Source organism: Hordeum vulgare, chromosome 2H (assembly GCF_904849725.1).
Source record: "Hordeum vulgare subsp. vulgare chromosome 2H, MorexV3_pseudomolecules_assembly, whole genome shotgun sequence".
NCBI classification, from domain to species: Eukaryota; Viridiplantae; Streptophyta; class Magnoliopsida; order Poales; family Poaceae; genus Hordeum; species Hordeum vulgare.
Window position 1 is genome coordinate 593719117 of NC_058519.1, and position 18715 is coordinate 593737831.

The following is an 18715-nucleotide window of genomic DNA, read 5'->3' on the forward strand; positions in this document are numbered from 1 at the left end:
AAAAATTAGTGCGAGTGAAGTATGAACCTCTATGGTGATAATTTCCCACACTAGATGCCACACTCTCCTAGGTTGTGAAACCAATGCAATGGAGATCAAAGCTCTGATACCACTTGTAGGATAGAAAGTATGTCTAGAGGGGGATGATTAGACTACTTGACAAGATAAAAATTCCGCCTTTTCCCAATTTTAGTTAAGGGGCAGATTTGGCAGTTAAGGCAAGTCAAGTATACCCTACACATGCAGTTCTAAGAGTGTAGCAGTGGAAAGTAAAACATGTAAGTGTAAAGTAAAGGAGTAAGGTATGGAGATCAAACACATGAGGTTGGCATGACGATTTTTGGCATAGTTACGATAGGTGGCGCTATCGTATGTCCATGTTAGTGGAGACTTCAACCCACGGAGGGTAACGGCTGCGAGAGTCCATGGACGGATCCACCCACGAAGGGTCCACAAAGAACTGGCCTTGTCTATTCGACCACGACTTTCGTCCATGGAGGACTAGCCTTACTCATGGTAGATCTTCACGAAGTAGGAAATCTCCTTGCCCTTACAAACATCTTGGTTCAACTCCACAACACGAAGTAGGAGGCTCCCAAGTGACACCTAACCAATCTAGGAGGCACCACCCTCCAAAAGGTAATAGATGGGGTAGAACTATGAACTCCTTGCTCTTGTGCTTCTAAAGATAGTCTCCTCAACACAAAATCACTCTCTCACGGAATAGGCATGGGTAGGAGAGATTGATTTGGTGGAAAGCAATTTGGGGAGGCTAGAGATCAAGTTTCAAATGATTTGAGTGAAATATCTTGGTCTCAACACATGAGTAGGTGGTTCTCCCTCAGAAAATGGATCTGGATATGAAGTGTGTGTTCTGAGTGCTTCTCCCACGAATGAGAGATGGGTGAAGGGGTATATATAGGCGACACACAAAATCAAACCCTTACACCCAAAGTGGCAAACTCGGTGACAACGAAGTGGGAAACTCGGTGGTACCGACATGCACTAAAGGTATGAACTTTTGAATCTCAGTGAGACCAATATATGAAACTCGGTGGCACCGAAAAAGGTCTAATGGTCAGATGAGGAAACTCGGTGACACCGATACTCAAACTCGGAAATTCCGATTTTGTGTTTCGAGGCAACCAAAAGTTGGTCACCCAAACTCGATAGCACCGATATGGTTTTCGGTTGCACCGATTTGGTGGAAGTGGCTAGGGTTTCTGTCTGAGGTCATACTCGGTGGGTCCGAAATATGAAACTTGGTGGCACCGAATTTGAGTATGTGGTTTTCAACAGAATGGTTATGTGGGAAAAATGAGTGATTATTTTGGTGCCTAACTTTGAGCACTTGAGCAACCAGTTCATTTTAATACCTCACCCCTTTTAATAGTATTGGCTTTCTTATGGACTCAAATGTGATTTCTCACGAATAGAAACACAAAGATTCTTCTAGCTTGAAGCTTGAGCCAATTCTAATCCTTTCTTGCATCAAGGGGCATCTCCACATAATCCTTAGCCAAAGCATTTTTTGAACTTTTCTGAAATATACCTGGATAAACTTATTAGTCCAATGATGCATATGTTGTGATCAATTATCAAAACCACCCTAGGGAGCAATTGTGCTTTCAACGACAAGACAAACATGTCACAAGATTATGAAAAGTTTCATGAAATTACTCCCTTCAAAGTGAAGGCTGACCCAAACATCTTGTTAAACGGTGAAGATTATCCATGGTTACGGTGCAATATGCAGATTATCCAAGCTTTGATCCTTCAATATCACTGATTTTACATGTCAAAAAATGAAATCCCTTTGTAACCCTATCAACTTTTTAGCAAATGTTATGTGTGTGAAATTATGATACCATGCCAAGTTTCAACCTTTTCACAGTTTATTTGTAGTGCTTTTTAATTTCAGGGTCATTTAGCTCAAAAAATCATTAAATGCATGAAAAATAGAAAATAAAGTTAGGAAAGGGTTGAAAATTGATTACGCGGCTTTGAATGGTGCATATAAAATGCACAAAAAGTCTGGAGTTAAAATAAGTTCTCAAAAATGAAATCCCTTTGTACTAGATGAGTTTTCATTCGAAACCATCATACTTCGAAAGAGATTATCCAGTTTGTACATGAAGTGTATTCAGTTTTGTCGTAACCCTCTCAACTTTTTAGCACATGCTATGTGGGTGAAATTATGATACCATGCCAAGTTTCAACCTTTTTAGAGTTTATTTATAGTACGTTCCAATTTCAGGATCATTTAGCTCAAAAATATTATTAAAAGTATGAAAAATAGAAAATGAAGTCACAAAAAGGTTGAAAATTGATTGCGTGGATTTCAATGCTGCATTCTGAACGCACAAAAAGTCTAGAGTTAAAATATGTTAAAAAAATGAAATCCCTTTGTAACAAATGAGTTTTCGTCTCAAACCGTGATACTTCGAAATAGATTGTCCAGTTTATACACGAAGTGCATCCAGTTTTTGTCCTAACCCTCTCAAATTTTTAGCCCATGCTATGTGGGTGAAATTATGATACCATGCCAAGTTTCAACCTTTTCAGAGTTCATTTGTAGTGCTTTTTAATTTCAAGGTCATTTAGCTCCAAAACATAATCATTAAATGCATGTAAAATAGAAAATGAAGTCATAAAAGGGTTGAAAACTGCTTACGTGGCTTTTAATGGTGCATACTAAACGTACAAAAAGTTTGGAGTTAAAATATGTTTAAAAAAGAAATCCCTTTATAACTCACGAGTTTTCGTCTCAAACCGTGATACTTTGAAAGAGATTGTCGAGTTTGTACATGAAGTGCATCCAATTTTTGTCGTAACCCTCTCAATTTTTTAGCACATGCTATGTGGGTAAAATTATGATACCATGCCAAGTTTCAACCTTTTGAGAGTTCATTTGTAGTGCTTTTCAATTTCAAGATCATTTAGCTCAAAAAAACATTAAATGCATGAAAAATAAAAAATAAAGTCAATAAAGAGTTGAAAATTGATTACGTGGCTTTGAATGATGCATATTGAACGCACAAAAAGTCTGGAGTTAAAATATGTTAAAAAATGAAATCCCTTTTTACATGAGTTATCGTCCGAAACCGCGATACTTCAAAAGAGATTGTCGAGTTTGTATACGAAGTGCATCCAGTTTTTGCCGTAACCCTCTCAACTTTTTAGCACATGCTATGTGGGTGAAATTATGATATCATGACAAGTTTCAACCTTTTCAGAGTTCATTTGTAGTGTTTTTCAATTTCAGAGTCATTTAGCTCAAAAAAAATCATTAAATGCATGAAAATAGAAAATAAAGTCACACAAGGGTTGAAAATTGATTGCGTCGCTTTGAATGGTGCATACTTAACGCACAAAAAGTCCGGAGTTAAAATATGTTAAAAATGAAACCCCTTTGTAACACATGAGTTTTTTCCGAAACCTTGATACTTGAAAGAGATTGTCTAGTTTGTACACGAAGTGCATCCAGTTTTTGTCGTGGCCCTCTCAACTTTTTAACACATGTTATGTGTGTGTAATTATGATACCATGCCAAGTTTCAACCTTTTGAGAGTTCATTTATAGTGCTTTTCAATTTGAGTGTCATTTAGCTCCAAAAAATCATTAAATGCATGAAAATAGAAAATGAAGTTAGAAAAGGGTTGAAAATTGATTACGTGGCTTTGAATGGTGCATACTGAACGCACAAAAAGTCTGGAGTTAAAATATGTTAAAACTAATAGCAAAAATAATTTTCATAAAGTACTTTTTGTTAAAAACTTTAATAGCAAAAAAGCGCCCGCCTACTAAGCCAACCACGGCCTGCATACGACTAGAAACCCATTTACACATGGGCCAGGATACAGGCCCGCATAGAAAGTAGGCCCAACAGGGCAGATATGAAATTTAGGCATTTATTGCCTGCTTTGAAGAGGAGCTCGGGACAATAGCCGCAGGGGGCTTATAAACCGTTGCGAGCGGCCTTCGCCCGACGAGGTGGGACTAAACTTCCACCGTGCCTCGGTCGTGCCAACACCAACCCTTTAGTCCCGGCTGGTGGCTCCAACCGGGACTAAAGGTATGGCCTTTAGTCCCGGTTGGAGCCACCAATCGGGACTAAAGGTGAAATTTTGCAAGGCGCAAATGGCGGGAGGCCAAGCCTTTAGTCCCGGTCGGAGCCTCCAACCGGGACTAAAGGGGGAATTTTGTGAGCCGAAAGGGCGGGATCCCAACCCTTTAGTCCCGGTTCGGGGCTCCAACCGGGATATATAGCGTCTGCGGCCCTCCCTCGCCAATCTTCCTCTCCACCCCGACGCAGAACCCACGCACGCCGCCACCAGGCTGCTGGATCGTCGTCATCTCCGCTCCCCCAACCTCGATGCCGCCGTCACCGACTCCTCTCGTCTCTAACCCCGACGCCACCGTTGCCGCTCCTCTGGCCCCGACCCCGCCGCACGCCACTCGACCTCGATGCCACCGGCCGACCACGTCTAATTACTCTGCCGCCTCCTCCCACGATGAGCCATCGCCGCTCCTCTCGTCTATGTTCATCGTCTTCGTGTGGTTTTCGTAGGATTCACGTATTAAATCCTATAATAGCAGAGGACTCATCATGGAGAATTTCACTTATCCTGTAAAAGAAAATAAATTACCACAATGGAAACATAGATAAAAGGTAACATCAAACAATGTAGAACTCACCTTTGTTTACAGATTAAATCCTTTTGAGGTTTCTTTGATGCGTGACTCCGTATGAGCACTTTGCTCAATCTAGAGAGCAGGTTTCTGGCCCTACCAGATATGTCTGATCTTCAAAAATCAGATAAGCAGTCTGGGAAATTAAGAAAATCAATAAATGCATAAGTTCATACAGTTGTGCCATAAGAAATGCAAAAAATGCTAGAACTAATTTTGATGGAAAAATGCATCTCAACAATACTGTACTCGAGAAGCAAAAATAGAAATTAAGAACATAATTAGACCTTTGAAAGTTGAAACAATATCAAACTAGAAGTCATCTCTCTCATGGCAAAGATCATGCAATACAAATGTAAGTCTTGTGTCAGTTTCTACACACCTTTTGTCCTATCAAAGCACAATTTGTTAATAGTTTGCAATACAACTGACATGTGGGCTGGCAAAGCTTTATGTAGTGCGAGGTGAAGAAGCACCTACAACAATGAGATGATATAGTTCAAAGTATATGCATGCTCATATGGCACAAATAAGAACCTTGGAAATGATGAGAATAACAGTTGTTTCTCCAGTAGCTACTTGGCTCACCCATTGTGAAGAATGTGCACAGTTATGGAAACATGAAGCTAGGAATGATATTCATTTCAATGTAGTGGATGTACTGTTTCATTTTTTGGTGAAAGGTTTATTAAATAGTACGACTTTAAATAGTTGTACAAATTTTTCTTGACGTCGATGATGCACGTTATGCATCCTCGTCGTCGACACGGTGGCGACAACCTGCTTGAGAGGCGCCATGTCTGGGACTATGCTCCGTCAGGCTAGCACTGGGAGGTGCTACCTTCCGGGGCGCGCATCTTGGTGAGGAACCGGGCTCCCGTCGTCGACCCGGAGCTTCTTTGGTGGCGGTCGCATGGGTCACTTTTGATGCAGAGGCAACTGGCCCCCGAGGAGGAGGTACGCCGCCGTGTCAAGGAGAAGGACGAGCACGTCCGTCACTACTTGGTTGCGTTGGACGCCAGGTTCTCCAATACCTGGCAGGTTCTTCAGGGATCTCACCCGAGCTATGATCCGGAGATGGTTCCTTCTCTGTGGGTGTCCACCAGCCGCGCCTCAGTACAGCGGCAACTCTTTGGGTGATCAGTTTGATCAGGAACCGCGAGTGAACTAGATTATACTAGAGATGTATTCGAGATTATATTCGATAATATTCGAGATGTATTAAGTTGATTATTGGTTGTAACTGAAAGAGAACCTTTTTTCCTCTTGATATCTATTGCAGGACAAGCGCTTTTGACTTTGTTGCTAGAAAAAATTAAGCTTCTTAGTGTCGGCAGGTTCATCGTTGCATGATTTTTGTTTTTTTATTGTTGTAGCCTTTAGGATAGGTTTTTATTTATCCAATGTCTGTGATTTTTAATCTTATATAGAATTATGAACACAGGAAATTGTGTGGTCCCCTGACGATAGGATCCCTGTGTGCCATTTATGATGGGATGACATGGGTATATGCGACCGTTATCCTCACCTAGACAATGATACGTCCTTCACTGTCAAGCAGACAGATGGCGCCGATTATTACGATATGTAAAGACGGAATGTATATTTTGTTAGTCATGTATGACGTGTATTTTTTTGCTTTAGTTAACCTTTAATTTCATTTTGTACAATTGAACTAGTGTGTTCCGTGTCATGCAAGATTTGCTGTTTTGGACAAGTTTCATTTAAAGAGAAGGACAGTACAAAGCCTAAGATAGCCCACCTAAGAACAAATCAGTTCACTTTTGTTGTCAAGGTAAAAAATGATGAAGATCACACGTATTTTGGTTGTTCTAATTGGAGAGCATTTAGCGAGGCATATGGGTTGAATGAGGACATGAACATTACCTTCGATCTTGGTAATGATGATGTTCGTGATAATAATATAGAAATTTGTGTGCATGCGGAGGATGACTTGATTCGAGTTCTACGTGCAGGTGCGTTTTGTCAACAGATTTGTTAGGTAATTTATATTGATTATTCAAAAGTATCTGGTACTGATCATGATTAAATTTCTTTATTTTTAATTATTGGCTTATTTCCGTACTACAAGAACTACACGACAGATAATAGATCAGATCTACTACAGTTATGGCTCCGAGCTTACTTGGTTGGAGAAAAATCATCTTATCTCATTTATTCGTATTCATGCTAAAAATTACATGACTGACAACGTTTATCATGGATATGTGCCACTAGTGCACCAGTTGAGCCCTTATAACATCACTTCAGACAACTTGGTAAGATTTTTTTTACCATTGCGTCACTAATCCATCTTTTTTATACATTGTTCTTAACAAAACTAGTTTGCTAACTATATTATTATTACTAACAGGTACTCCTGTCAGAGACCGTGCCTAAATGGATGTTTACCACTGGTGATTTGCAAATGGTTAGCTTACGGCCAACCCCAATTATTTGTCGTGGTAATACATGATATCTCAAAGTGAAGACGCTCTGAAAATCAAAGGATGGATAAATGCAATTCAAGCATCCATGATACCATTTGGAGAGGAATACTTGCGTATCCCACAAATTGGAGATAGGTTAATATGTGTTCTTCAATACGAAGATGTCGGAGTTCGTCTTTATTTTGCTTTTTTACCTAAGAGAGAGTAATAGTTAGTGTTTTAACCTTGTCATAACTTGGTCATTTATTACTATGATAACAATCAGAATGATGAGGCGTTCATTTTTTTATGTTATTTTACCTAAAATGATGAAAAACTTTTTAACTAATATGTACAATGACGAGGAATGATACGATATTCAGATTCAGAGTGATTATTACAGGGTCATGTGGGATGCCAAACCACACATGACGACCAACATCATAAGAAAAATAGCATATCTAGCTAAGATATTGGATGGACTTCTTTTGCGCGGACAGATATTAGATGGACTGCAAGGCCAACGAGCCCAAAAGAAGATATGGCCGAGACCCAAGCCCATAACCTCTCAGCGGTAAGTTTTCTTCTTCTCTCTGTCCCAAATAGTAACAAGTACAGGTATAGTTCGTCACAGGGATGATAGACTCACGCTAACCACCTTCTTCTACTTAACCACCCAAAGCTCTCTGCAACGCCACTGTTCCGCACGCAGACGGCGAAAAGATCACGCGCCTAGGGTTCGGCGCCGCCCTCCATCGAACTCGGCGGCGGCGTCTCGGGCCCTCCGCGCTCCTCCTCGCGGCAATGCGACCGCCGCCCGCGGTGATGACGGCCTCCTCGTCGGAGAAGAAGGCGGCGAAGCGGAGGAGCGGACCGCCGAGGCCCCGGGGGAGGAAGTCGCAGCTCGCCCTTCTCGGTGAGTGCCGTTCGCGAGCAGCAGTGAGCCGCCTTGTTTGTTCGCTCTTCACTTGATTTGTTCGCGCTCTTTCGCTCCATACTTTAGTGGCGGGGCCTTGTTTTGGTGCGGTGCGTGTAGTCTTTATTTAGAGTTGTTATGGTGTGGGGATGATTTGGATGCGGTGTGGTGCCTGGGGAGTTAGTTAATTATTGGGGCCCTGAAATTAAAAAGGGTGATCTGGGAAGCGAGCCGAGAGAACGACGTCCTAACCACTAGCTAGAGCTTCTAGTCGCATGATCTTACTGAGGTGATGTAATGGTTGCCACTGTCAAAGTAATAAGATGATATTGTTCATGGACAGTATTCTCAGCAACTGCTCTGAATAAATGGTGCTCCTCTCCATGTGCAGTCTATCACCATAATGTGCAAACGCCTCGTGATCATAATTGTCGTTTAGCTTCTTGTCACAGTAGAGCGGGTACGAGTATCAACTCTAAATGTCTAGAAATTTGACAGTGAAAGCACGTGATGTGTTTGTGTTTGTGTATAACTGGATGTTACATCGTACCGACAAAGTTTACTGCTCGAGAATTTCATCTCCGTCGATAGAAGGCTTGCCCTTCTGTGTGTTCATCAAGTGGCCCTGAATTTATGTTTTAATGATCAACAGGAGGGTGCTCACCTGGAAATGCATTTGCTCCACATATACTGCTTATCAATCGGGGAGAGGTATGCAGCTTCAGGCACCTACCCATCTTCTTAAGTTGCAAATTACAAGAAAAATACCAAGTTTTATTTTATTTTTGTGTATGTGTGTTGCTTTACTATTCATTAATATGGTGCTTCAGCTGCTGAGGAATGACCCATTTTCCCTGTCTAACCTGGTTTATTGTGGTACTGCTTCTCTGGGTCTTGAACCTGTAGATAATTTACTGTATGATGTGAATAAATTACAAAATTACTTTGTGATAATTTACTGTGTGATGTCACTGATCTGTGAATGCAGTAACTTTACTATTTTTAGTTTACTGCTCTTTTGGGTGTATTATCTGCAACATGATCAACGTTAATGTTTGTCTGGTCTCCTAGTTCACTACCAACAAGAACAACAAACCTTTAGTCCCAAACAAGTTGGGGTACCAAATTTCCAAATTTAGACGAGTGTGAACTTCATTCTACCAAACTGCAGGTTCTCGAAATTAATGCAAGACATATTTATTTGACTACCATAAGGCCCATAGCATTTCAAATAGAGCTTCAGTGTATTTCTATCTGTATGTGCTTGTGCAGTGCAGTCTGTACGGGATCTTCTTTTCATCATGTTCTATGCACTGAGCAAGTCCTTGATCCATATATCTAAAGAATTTTGCCCTTGTTAGGCTTCAGCACAGATCTTTGATGTGGCTGTGTTTATGGTCTTGATATGTGATAGAAATTTCATTTGCTTTCTACTTTTATCACTCAGTTCCTATTCGTAAGGGAAATGGGTGTGGTATAAATTTAGTGGCTATAGAAGATTCATCAAGTGCACACTGTTCATATGTTGTCGATAACTTAACAGCAAACTGAAAGTACTTATATGCACAGGATATTACCTCCAAGATTATGCTGTTATCAGAGCTGCAGTCCAAATCCATCTGCATTCTATCAGCCAATGGCCCATTATCAGCTATAACCCTCCGACTATCTTCAGAGTCAGGTGGCCTTGACAATGCAGTTTACCAGGTTCGCCTCAGTGTTCTCAGTGTCCAACATTGGCTACTACTATTCACCCATTCAGCAATTAATGAATTGGTTGTCTTATATCAGTTCGATGCAGGCTAATAGACCAGTACAAATTCTTAATCCCCTTATGTAGCGAGGGAAAAAAATAGCCCCCCTCCTTCAGTCCATTTTATGTCCTAAAACAAAGCATTTCCATCTCTTGATCTTTGAACTGATTTGCAGGGTCAGTTTGAGATAATTTCACTAAAAGGCTCTTATCTGCTGTCTGATGAGGGTGGCTCCGGAAACAGCAATGGGGGTCTAAGCATTATGGTTTCTACTCCTTGCGGCAGCTTGTTTGGTGGTAGCGTTGGAGGGCCGCTCATCGCAGCAGACCCTGTGCAGGTACATGACATAATTTTCCCACTTACCAAGTGGAAGTGCAGGCACACGCCACAGTAAAAAAAAACTAATGCATAAATTCTAAACAGTTGCGGTGACACAGTCGATGACATCTTCCTGATCTTTTCCACCTTTGTTCTCTCTTGCACAGAAGCTCACAGAGTGAAGTTTGTATCGTGTTTTGTTACCTCAGGTAATTGCTGGAAGCTTCAATTATACAGTGACAGAGGAAAAGGAGGAGCCAAAGATCAGTGACAGCCAACTTAATGAGCTGAAAGTACCTTGGGAGCTGGATGCAATGCCTTATGAACCATTTTCACCTTTGCCTCTGTTTGGGTGGTCGAGGATTGAAGATGTCAGACTTGATCGCCATGGCTTCGACCTCACCAATGGTTAGCACTTGGCTTCACCATGCCGCGTCATATGCATGAAGATAATACATGATGGAGATATAACATGACAGTTGTAAGGGCGAGCTGTTGAAAACTTGATTTCCAAAGATATTTTGTGGGCGGAAGAGTACTTCCAAACTCAAATTCGAGGAGGAAAAGTAGTTCTAAATTCTAACTAAGACTTTTAGAGACGTAAAATTGATATGTCGTTTGCTTAGTGGGGAATATCAGTGTAGTTCCGCAGACTTATATCAGTGAGCTATAAACTAGTAGTAATAGCAAGTCATTTTATGTCGAAGATTTATGAAATGCACATTCAGATGGCAGAAGCGTCTCCTAAGCAGTTGTGATATGTGGGGGTTATCAATACTATCCATGATTTGTGGGGGTTATCAATATTATCCATGATTTCAGCACGAAATTAGGCAAAGTTTCCGCGCAGTTAAATGCGGAGTTGCAGCATGCTATCAAGCTGATGCAGCAATGTGATAAATTATGTTCTTAAGAAACTTGACCAGACAACAGCATGATCCAAATAAAGGCATACATATCAAACAGCTACGATAATTGAATTCATTAACACGACATATACAACAAGTACAGAGTAGGATGCAGAAAATACAGTAGATGCAACCTCTGAAATGCTACGTACAGATTTTTATTTTGACACAACATTATTCATGTTTCTTGAGTACAGAGTGACAGATTTCTCTACAGGCTCCAGCCAGCAGGTCTAAGAGCTCTAAAGCAGCTTCTTGATATCCTTCTGCACATATACAAAGTAAGTGTTAATGTGTTATGTTGATCGCTCGTGCTTTAGGATTCAGCGCGTGCAAGGGGATGCGAATGACGGTGCTGTTAGTTACCTCAATGCTCATGGGGGAAGTGGTCGGGGCATAGCGGTCCACAACGTGACCCTCCTTGTCAACCAAGAACTTAGAGAAGTTCCATTTGATGCTGTCGCCGAAAAAGCCGCCTTTGCTAGACTTCAGGAACTTGTATAGGGGAGAAACATTGTTGCCGTTGACATCAACCTGACGGACAATATGAACTAAGGCTCAATACCGCAGCATAGACCTTCTTGGATGGATTATTCTTACAATAAAATGGAGATTCATGGGTCATCCCACTGAAACATTTGCAACGTTATCACACCGAAACAGATAAATGCATTACTTTGGCCTAGGAAAATCACAGCACAAATATACCTTGTCAAAAATGGGGTACTCGGCCTTGAAGCGAGTGCAGGCAAACTGAACGATCTCATCATTGGTGCCAGGCTCCTGCCCACCAAACTGATTGCATGGGAAAGCCAAGATCTCAAAGCCTGTAAAATCACAAATTGGCAAAAGAACAGAGGTTAGCATCCAATAACCGGAATTTGTTGTTTAAATCTAGTAACTAGTATTTAGCAATAAGCAGATTAAACCCAGTAATCCATATGACAATACATACATATAATAACACGGTAAAGGGTATAAAAAATAATGGATGAAGAAAAACCTTGGTCCTTGTACTTGGGGTACAGCTGGCTCAGCTCGGTGTAGTTGGAGTTCGTTAAGCCACTGGAACAATTGGTCATATAGAATAATTAGCAGCGTAGCTGAACAAGCAAGCTTTGCTATGGAATTTATTCAATACAGAGTCGATGTAGACGATCATTAGTTTGGACAATCAAGTATATGCTAATAACCTATTGATTCGGACTTTTTTTTTCATTTGCTGTGGACCAGACAAAATAGTAATTTGATTCAACGCACTGCCTGTAAGTCGGAGGTATCTCATAGCCGAGCTGAAAGTGAAGAAGGACGGAATGCGAGGTTGCAGGTGGTACGTACCACTGGGATGCGACGTTAACGATGAGAAGAACCTTCCCCTTGTAGACGCTCAGGTCGACATCCTTGCCGCTTGCATCCTGCACGCCAAGCAAAACCCGTTCAGTACAGCCGTACCACCGCACGATTCACCTCGCGGTTTCCATAAATCAGGCGAAACGAGCTAGGAGTAGTGGGCAGCGAATTCAGACGCGATTCAGCAGTCAAATTCAACGGATCGGCAGAGAAATCCGCACGAAGATCCACCGGAACAAGCAAAGGGCGAGGCAAGCACAGCACGAGCTATAGCTCGGAGCCGGGAGCGGGCCGAGCAGGGGATCTAGCAGCGCGTGTGAAATAAAAAAAATACAGAGACGGAAGGGGAGGAGAGGGGAGCGGGGATGACCTTGACGGTGAAGTCGTGGACGGAGGTGGCGGAGGACGCGGCGGCCATGGAGAGGTTCCCCGTGCGGCCGGACGGAGGCGGCGTCGGTGGGATGGCTGGCTGCGGCGGAGATCGAGCGGGCTCGGAGTCAGGACTCAGGAGGAGCAGAGCGGGTAGTTGGGAGTTTGGGGGGAGGAAGGTAGCGTGGAGACGACGAGATGGGAAGGTGGGCCGGGACGTCACCGGTGGATTTATAGGGCCAGGCCCATGGACAGGGGGAGGCTGGGGCTTGGAATCTTGTTATGGACAGAGGTGTGAACGCTCGCGGCAGTGGATGAATAATGAATGCGCGTGGCCTGCGACGGAGTAAGCCGCCGGGGGCCGTCCGTGGGAACGGAATCGATGCGCTGGGGTCAACTTGGGCGACCGCCGTCCGATCGGATCGGACGGTTTAACTCATTGTTTCGTTTCGTACGCGGAGCTGGCGATGGTGGGGAGGCAAATCCGAAGCTACTAGAAGCATTCCTGTACCTGTACGTGCTCTCGTGCTGTTGTTGATGTACAGTAGTTTTTATTAACACATCAGACACTCATACATACGCACATATATTTACTCCCTCCGTTTTAAAATTCTTGTTTATGTTTGTTTATAAATGAATGTTATCTAAATACTTAAACATGACTAGATACATTAATATCTAGACAAATCTAAAACAAGAATTTTAAAACGAAAGAAATATTTAAAAACTAAATTAGTACATCATCTTTTATTTATTGAAATCATTACAGACACATTTATAGTCGGAACATCTCTTTTCATTAAAGCACATCGTCGAAAGCACTGGCAAACCTAAAGGAAAAAAGGAAGAGGGGCTGGGTTGCCCGTGTCGTGTGGACATGTATTGAAGTACCATAGCAATGAACAGGGACGGATTCAAGGGGGGACGAGGGGGGCGCGAGACCCCCCCTAACGATCGTGTCGCCCCTTGGTATCAATCAGTTAGCAGCTAATTTTCAGTGTACGCGCAGAGTTCGTGCCATGTTTCGTCCCCCTGTGCGACTGTCCCTTCCATTGCGAGGGCCCAGGTATACTGATAAAAGGCCCAAATTTTATATAAAAGACTAGAAACAATATACACGTACACCTGGTTCAGGTCTCGTCTAATCACTTCTTTTCACTCGAAAAAAATCTAATTTCTTCGTTAACCTAAAAAAACAGTCGCCGTTGAGGAGGGAAAGGGATAGGCAGCCGTCGTCACGCCGATGGCCGATCCACGAGAAGGCTGCTGGCCGGCTGGCCGCTCAGATCTGCCAAACCAGAACAAAAACGGGTTAGTTTACTTTCAGCACATTAGATTACTTTATAACTTTCAAATTCTATAAGTAGAACCGCAGAACTACAAACATCTATAATTAACTAGTAAATTTTAATTAGTCCAATTATCGAAAGAATCTACTAGGACGAGCACGATGGTGTGCAGCCGTTTTTGCCAATGCCGTGTTGGCAATATATATTCGTAACCTGTAGCCAAAACCAGATGACGCAAATTCTCTCCTGCTAGATGGATATTGACTGAACTGTATTTCCTAGATGGATATTGACTGAACCGTATTTGTGTACACACAGAGGAAGAGCACTGAATGAATTCACACACAAAAAATCAAGCCTTCAAGTCAATTGGTTCAAAGCTCGTAGCCATGTTAACATGATGCTAATGCAAACGAAGTGCAACGTAACACGAGACTCAAATTAATAGATATATCTATTACTCCCTCCGTAAAGAAATATAAGAGTGTTTACATCATTAAAATAGTTATATAAACGTTCATATATTACTATATAGAGAGACTATTTACGAATATTGCTTTTGGCTCCCGAGCTCACTGGAGGCCTTTAAATTCAAACTTCAAATTCAGTAAAAATTTGTATTTTAATGTTTTAAAAAATTCTGAAAAAAAACATAGATAAATGAAGGTATAATACACAAGTGTGTAAATTTTCAGAACAAAATATGTTGAAATAAGGGTTGTGCAAAAAAGACAAATCTGAGGCTGTTTAACACATGTTACTATTCATCATTTCAGACCATGAATTTATCTTTTTTGTACAGATCACGTTTTAAAGTATTTTGACCTGACATTTTACACACATGTCGGTTACATCCTTACATACATGCATATTTTTTTTTCAGAATTTTTTGAACCATAAAAATTTGAATTTGAATTTTTCAAAAATAAAGGCCTCCATGGCTCCCGGGAGCCAAAACGCCATTCTCGACTATTTATTATTATAAAATAACATACATATATTTACTATCTAGATCATTAATTATTTACTTTGGCATACGACTATGTATCCTATCATGATTTTGGAGCATCTCTATCTTGCCCCCCCATCTTAATTTTCTGGCTCCGTCCCTGACAAAGAATAAAACTAAAAAGCTTAGCATGTGCAATTGTACACAAAGATTGTAACCTACCGGCAAAAGTTAAACAAAGAATAAATTATGGCTTTGTACATTAATCTCGAATTTTGTATACAACATGTTACGAATTGTATGTGGCGCAGCATTTAGAGCAACCCCAACGCAGCGACTCATTTTGTCTGTTTGAGTCATCTAGACACAAAAGTTGGCCCAACGGGGTGATCCAAACGGACGCGTGTGTTCACTTGTTGTCCGTTTGTTGTCCGTCCTGACCTAAACCTGACGCAAAAATGGGGAAAATGGTTATGAGACGGACGTAAGCGGACGCTCTCGTCAACCGCTGTCGTCTGCTCATGTCCGCTTCGTCGGCCTCCTCGACAGCTCTCCCCGCGCCGGGAGGGAGAGAGACAAAGAGAGGCAGAGATGTCCTCTCGCATCGTCGGACTCTCCGACAGCTCTTTCCGCGCCGCCTCCGGCGAGATCCGGCGCGGGTGCTACCGTCGCACGCCCACGGGAGATCTGGCGCGATCCGGCGCGGGTGCGGCAGAGAGAGGCGAGGCGAGACGAGATCCGATAGAGAGAGCCGAGGCGAGATCCGACGGCGCGAGGAGCGGCGGCGCGAGGAGGAGGAGGGGCAGCGCGAGGGAGGAAGAGGTGCGACGCGAGGAGGGGCGGTGCGAGGAGGTCTGACGCGAGGGAGGAGGAGGGCCGGCGTGAGGATCCGCTCTGTCCGCTGTTGCGTTCGCACGTTGGGTGTCCACCGTATTCGCTCCATGTCCGTTAAGCGGACAGACGACCCAAATGAATAAAAAAGGAACAAAATTTATATCCGTTTGGGTCGCCCCGTTGAAGTTGCCCTTAGTACTTCAAATGTTTCTATTTGTGAGGCAACGCAACAGATTTGCCAAACATGACAAAAAGAGAGAACTAATTGTGCATTTGAGCTATTGTACCAGATTACCAGTATCCTCCTACTACCAACCGTGTGACTGTAAGGCTGATTGTAATGGATAGTATCATATACTAGTATCATTCATATGATACTAGTGTATGATACCACGTCCGTAATGCATAGTATCATATGTTTGTTCATTTATTGTCATGAAAGACACATAATAGCATATCATTTATATGATACAGTATCATGATATGATATTCAACCATCTTTTTTCTCATTTAATTATATGCCACATCATCGAAATTGCCTAGATGGCATGCATGATACTACTTATGATACTCCCATTATGGACAACCTAAGGCTGGTTGTAATGGGTAGTATCATATACTAGTATCATGCATATGATACTAATGTATGATACCACATCCGTAATGCATAGTATCATATGTTAGTATCATAGGGTAGTTCATTTATTGTCATGCAAGAAACATAGTAGCACATCATTTAATATGATACGGTACTCCCTCCGTCCCGGTGTATAAGTCATTCGCGTAGTTCTAGGTCACCGATTTAAGGAATTAAATATGTGTTATATGTCATGAAAAGCATATCACTAGATTTCTAAACATATGTAGTTTCTAAACAGATGTAGTATCATAATATGATATTCAACCCTCTCTTTCTTCATTTAATTATATGTCACCTCATCAAAATTGCTTAGTTGACATGCATGATACTCCATCCGTTCCTAAATATAAGACCTTTTAGAGATTGCACTATGAACTACATACGAATGTACATAGACATATTTTAAAGTGTAGATTCATTCATTTTGCTCCGTATGTAGTCTCTTAACGAAATCTCTAAAAGGTCTTATATTTAGAAACGGGGGAAGTACTAGCTATGATACTCCCATTACGAACAGCCTAAGAAATGAAAAGGCCCAAGTGTGAACTGAATAAATGCGCATCAATTATCACGGGACATTGTCTTCTCAGCAAACAAACAAACAAAAAATTACCACCCTGCTGGATTTGAGGAAGCATGAAATCTGTGCACAGAACCAATGCGACGAAGCTGAGAAGATGTCCCAGCACCAGCAGGCATATCATCAAACACCTCACAGGCATCCGACGCCGGAAGCAATTTAAGAAATCTGTACACATGTACTCGTATTGAAGATGCACAATATGTAAGTGCAAGTAGCTAGCCATAGTATAGTACAGAAGTAAGCAAAACAGTGCACATGATACACCAATAATGATTAATGCCAGAGAGCACAGGCTGAATGGACAGAAATGGACACTAGTAAGCAATAATACAATACACAGAATCTACAACACCGTGGAAAATATTTTGTGGCTGAGTCGTGGACGCCGATCACCGCCGGTTTCCGGAAGGCACCAAAGGCTTCTGGAAGCATCATCCGTCGGCGGCTGGATCGGGCCGAGCGCGGTCACACCTCCTGCATGTCCAGGTGCTTTGACGGAGCAACTCACGTGGACGTCCTTCAGCGCAGCATTTTACTCATGTGCCTCCGGCCGTCCCGCTCACGCACGCACGCACGTCCTTTCACGTTCACACGTATGATCGTCGTCGCTACTCGCTAGTCATCACACGCAGCAGTAGGCGCAAATGCGCAAACGATCGCGACATGAATCCGGCGTTCCGGGCCTGGCAAAGCGGCACGCATCACGCATGACGTGACTCAATGGGCCGGTCTAGAAGGGCCGGGCGGGTATATATGCCCGCCCCGATTGATGCTGCCGGTCGGTCTCGGTGGCCGAGCGATGCGGTTCCTCCTGAGATGCTGCTGCAGATTCGTTGTAAAAAAGTAAGAATTATTCCCTCTGTTTCTAAATTAAGCTATTTTAGAGATTTCATTACGGGAGCGGCGTTTCTGCTACCGGCTCATCTGCAGCCGCGCTCACGTAAAAAAGTAAAAAAAAACTTAAAAAATTCAATAAAATCCAAATTTTCATGTGGTATATAATTTGATGCGTGAGGTCCATTTTAATTTTTGTAAAAGATAAATTACAGTTTTTAAAAAAGGTTAACTGTTCACGAACTGTCTTGACCCTATTTATAGCCTGGGAGCAGAGTTGGAATTTTCGGTTTCATTATGGACTATATATAGATATACATAGATATATTTAAGAGTGTAAATTCATTCATTTTATTTTGCTTATGATCATTAGTGAAATCTTTACAAAGACTTGGATTTACAAGTGAAGGTTGAAAGTCTGAAACTAATGCAGAATTAACACTGACCAAGAACCAACACTGCGCTGGAAGGGAAGGAAGCCGGTAGAAATCTCACCTCTGAGCTGGCAAGTTGGAGAGGAACAGGATAGTGACCGAAATGGCGAGGTCAGCGGCGATCGAGATGACGAACGAGAGGGGGGGGGGAAGCCGACGACATCAGGCCAACAAAGATGTTCGGGGGCAACCGACAGCGGTAGAAGGCCGGTAGAGATGGTCGGTGGCGGTCGGGGACAACAGAGATCGGTGGCGGCGGCGACAGAGATCGTCGGGGTGGCCTACAAGTATCGTTGGGGGCGACGACAGAGAAGGACTAGGGCAGTACGATTAGAGCATCTCTAGCAGACCCCGTATAATGCCCTGACCCGTAAAATAATTGTCAAAATACGGTTTCATGAAAAAAATGATTGATG

General features: G+C 42.4%; 2 protein-coding genes across 2 annotated transcripts; one reads left to right on the top strand and one right to left on the bottom strand.

Annotated features, from left to right (window-relative positions):
* The first annotated feature begins 7556 nt into the window (after positions 1 to 7556).
* Positions 7557 to 10843, top strand: LOC123427542 (AT-hook motif nuclear-localized protein 10-like). The gene is made up of 5 exons (XM_045111616.1): positions 7557 to 8037; positions 8690 to 8748; positions 9607 to 9744; positions 9967 to 10128; positions 10319 to 10843. The coding sequence occupies exons 1-5, from the start codon at positions 7926 to 7928 to the stop codon at positions 10520 to 10522; spliced, it is 675 nt and encodes a 224-aa protein (XP_044967551.1). The 5' UTR covers positions 7557 to 7925; the 3' UTR covers positions 10523 to 10843.
* Positions 10844 to 11044: 201 nt separating this feature from the next.
* LOC123427543 (probable phospholipid hydroperoxide glutathione peroxidase) lies at positions 11045 to 12953 on the bottom strand. Its single transcript, XM_045111617.1, has 6 exons — positions 12738 to 12953; positions 12356 to 12432; positions 12021 to 12082; positions 11726 to 11844; positions 11384 to 11551; positions 11045 to 11283 (listed from the first exon to the last, which is right to left on the bottom strand). The coding sequence occupies exons 1-6, from the start codon at positions 12783 to 12785 to the stop codon at positions 11260 to 11262; spliced, it is 498 nt and encodes a 165-aa protein (XP_044967552.1). The 5' UTR covers positions 12786 to 12953; the 3' UTR covers positions 11045 to 11259.
* Between the last annotated feature and the right edge of the window lie 5762 nt (positions 12954 to 18715).

Bases quoted from the DNA above. Each gene is read 5' to 3' on its own strand.
- LOC123427542 (XM_045111616.1), top strand. From the start codon at position 7,926: ATGCGACCGCCGCCCGCGGTGATGACGGCCTCCTCGTCGGAGAAGAAG. The intron at 8,038-8,689 runs GTGAGTGCCGTT...AATGATCAACAG, and splicing joins GTCGCAGCTCGCCCTTCTCG to GAGGGTGCTCACCTGGAAAT. The intron at 9,745-9,966 runs GTTCGCCTCAGT...ACTGATTTGCAG, and splicing joins TTGACAATGCAGTTTACCAG to GGTCAGTTTGAGATAATTTC.
- LOC123427543 (XM_045111617.1), bottom strand. From the start codon at position 12,785: ATGGCCGCCGCGTCCTCCGCCACCTCCGTCCACGACTTCACCGTCAAG. The intron at 11,845-12,020 runs GTTTTTCTTCAT...GTGATTTTACAG, and splicing joins CCCCAAGTACAAGGACCAAG to GCTTTGAGATCTTGGCTTTC. The intron at 11,284-11,383 runs GTAACTAACAGC...GTATATGTGCAG, and splicing joins CTTCCCCCATGAGCATTGAG to AAGGATATCAAGAAGCTGCT.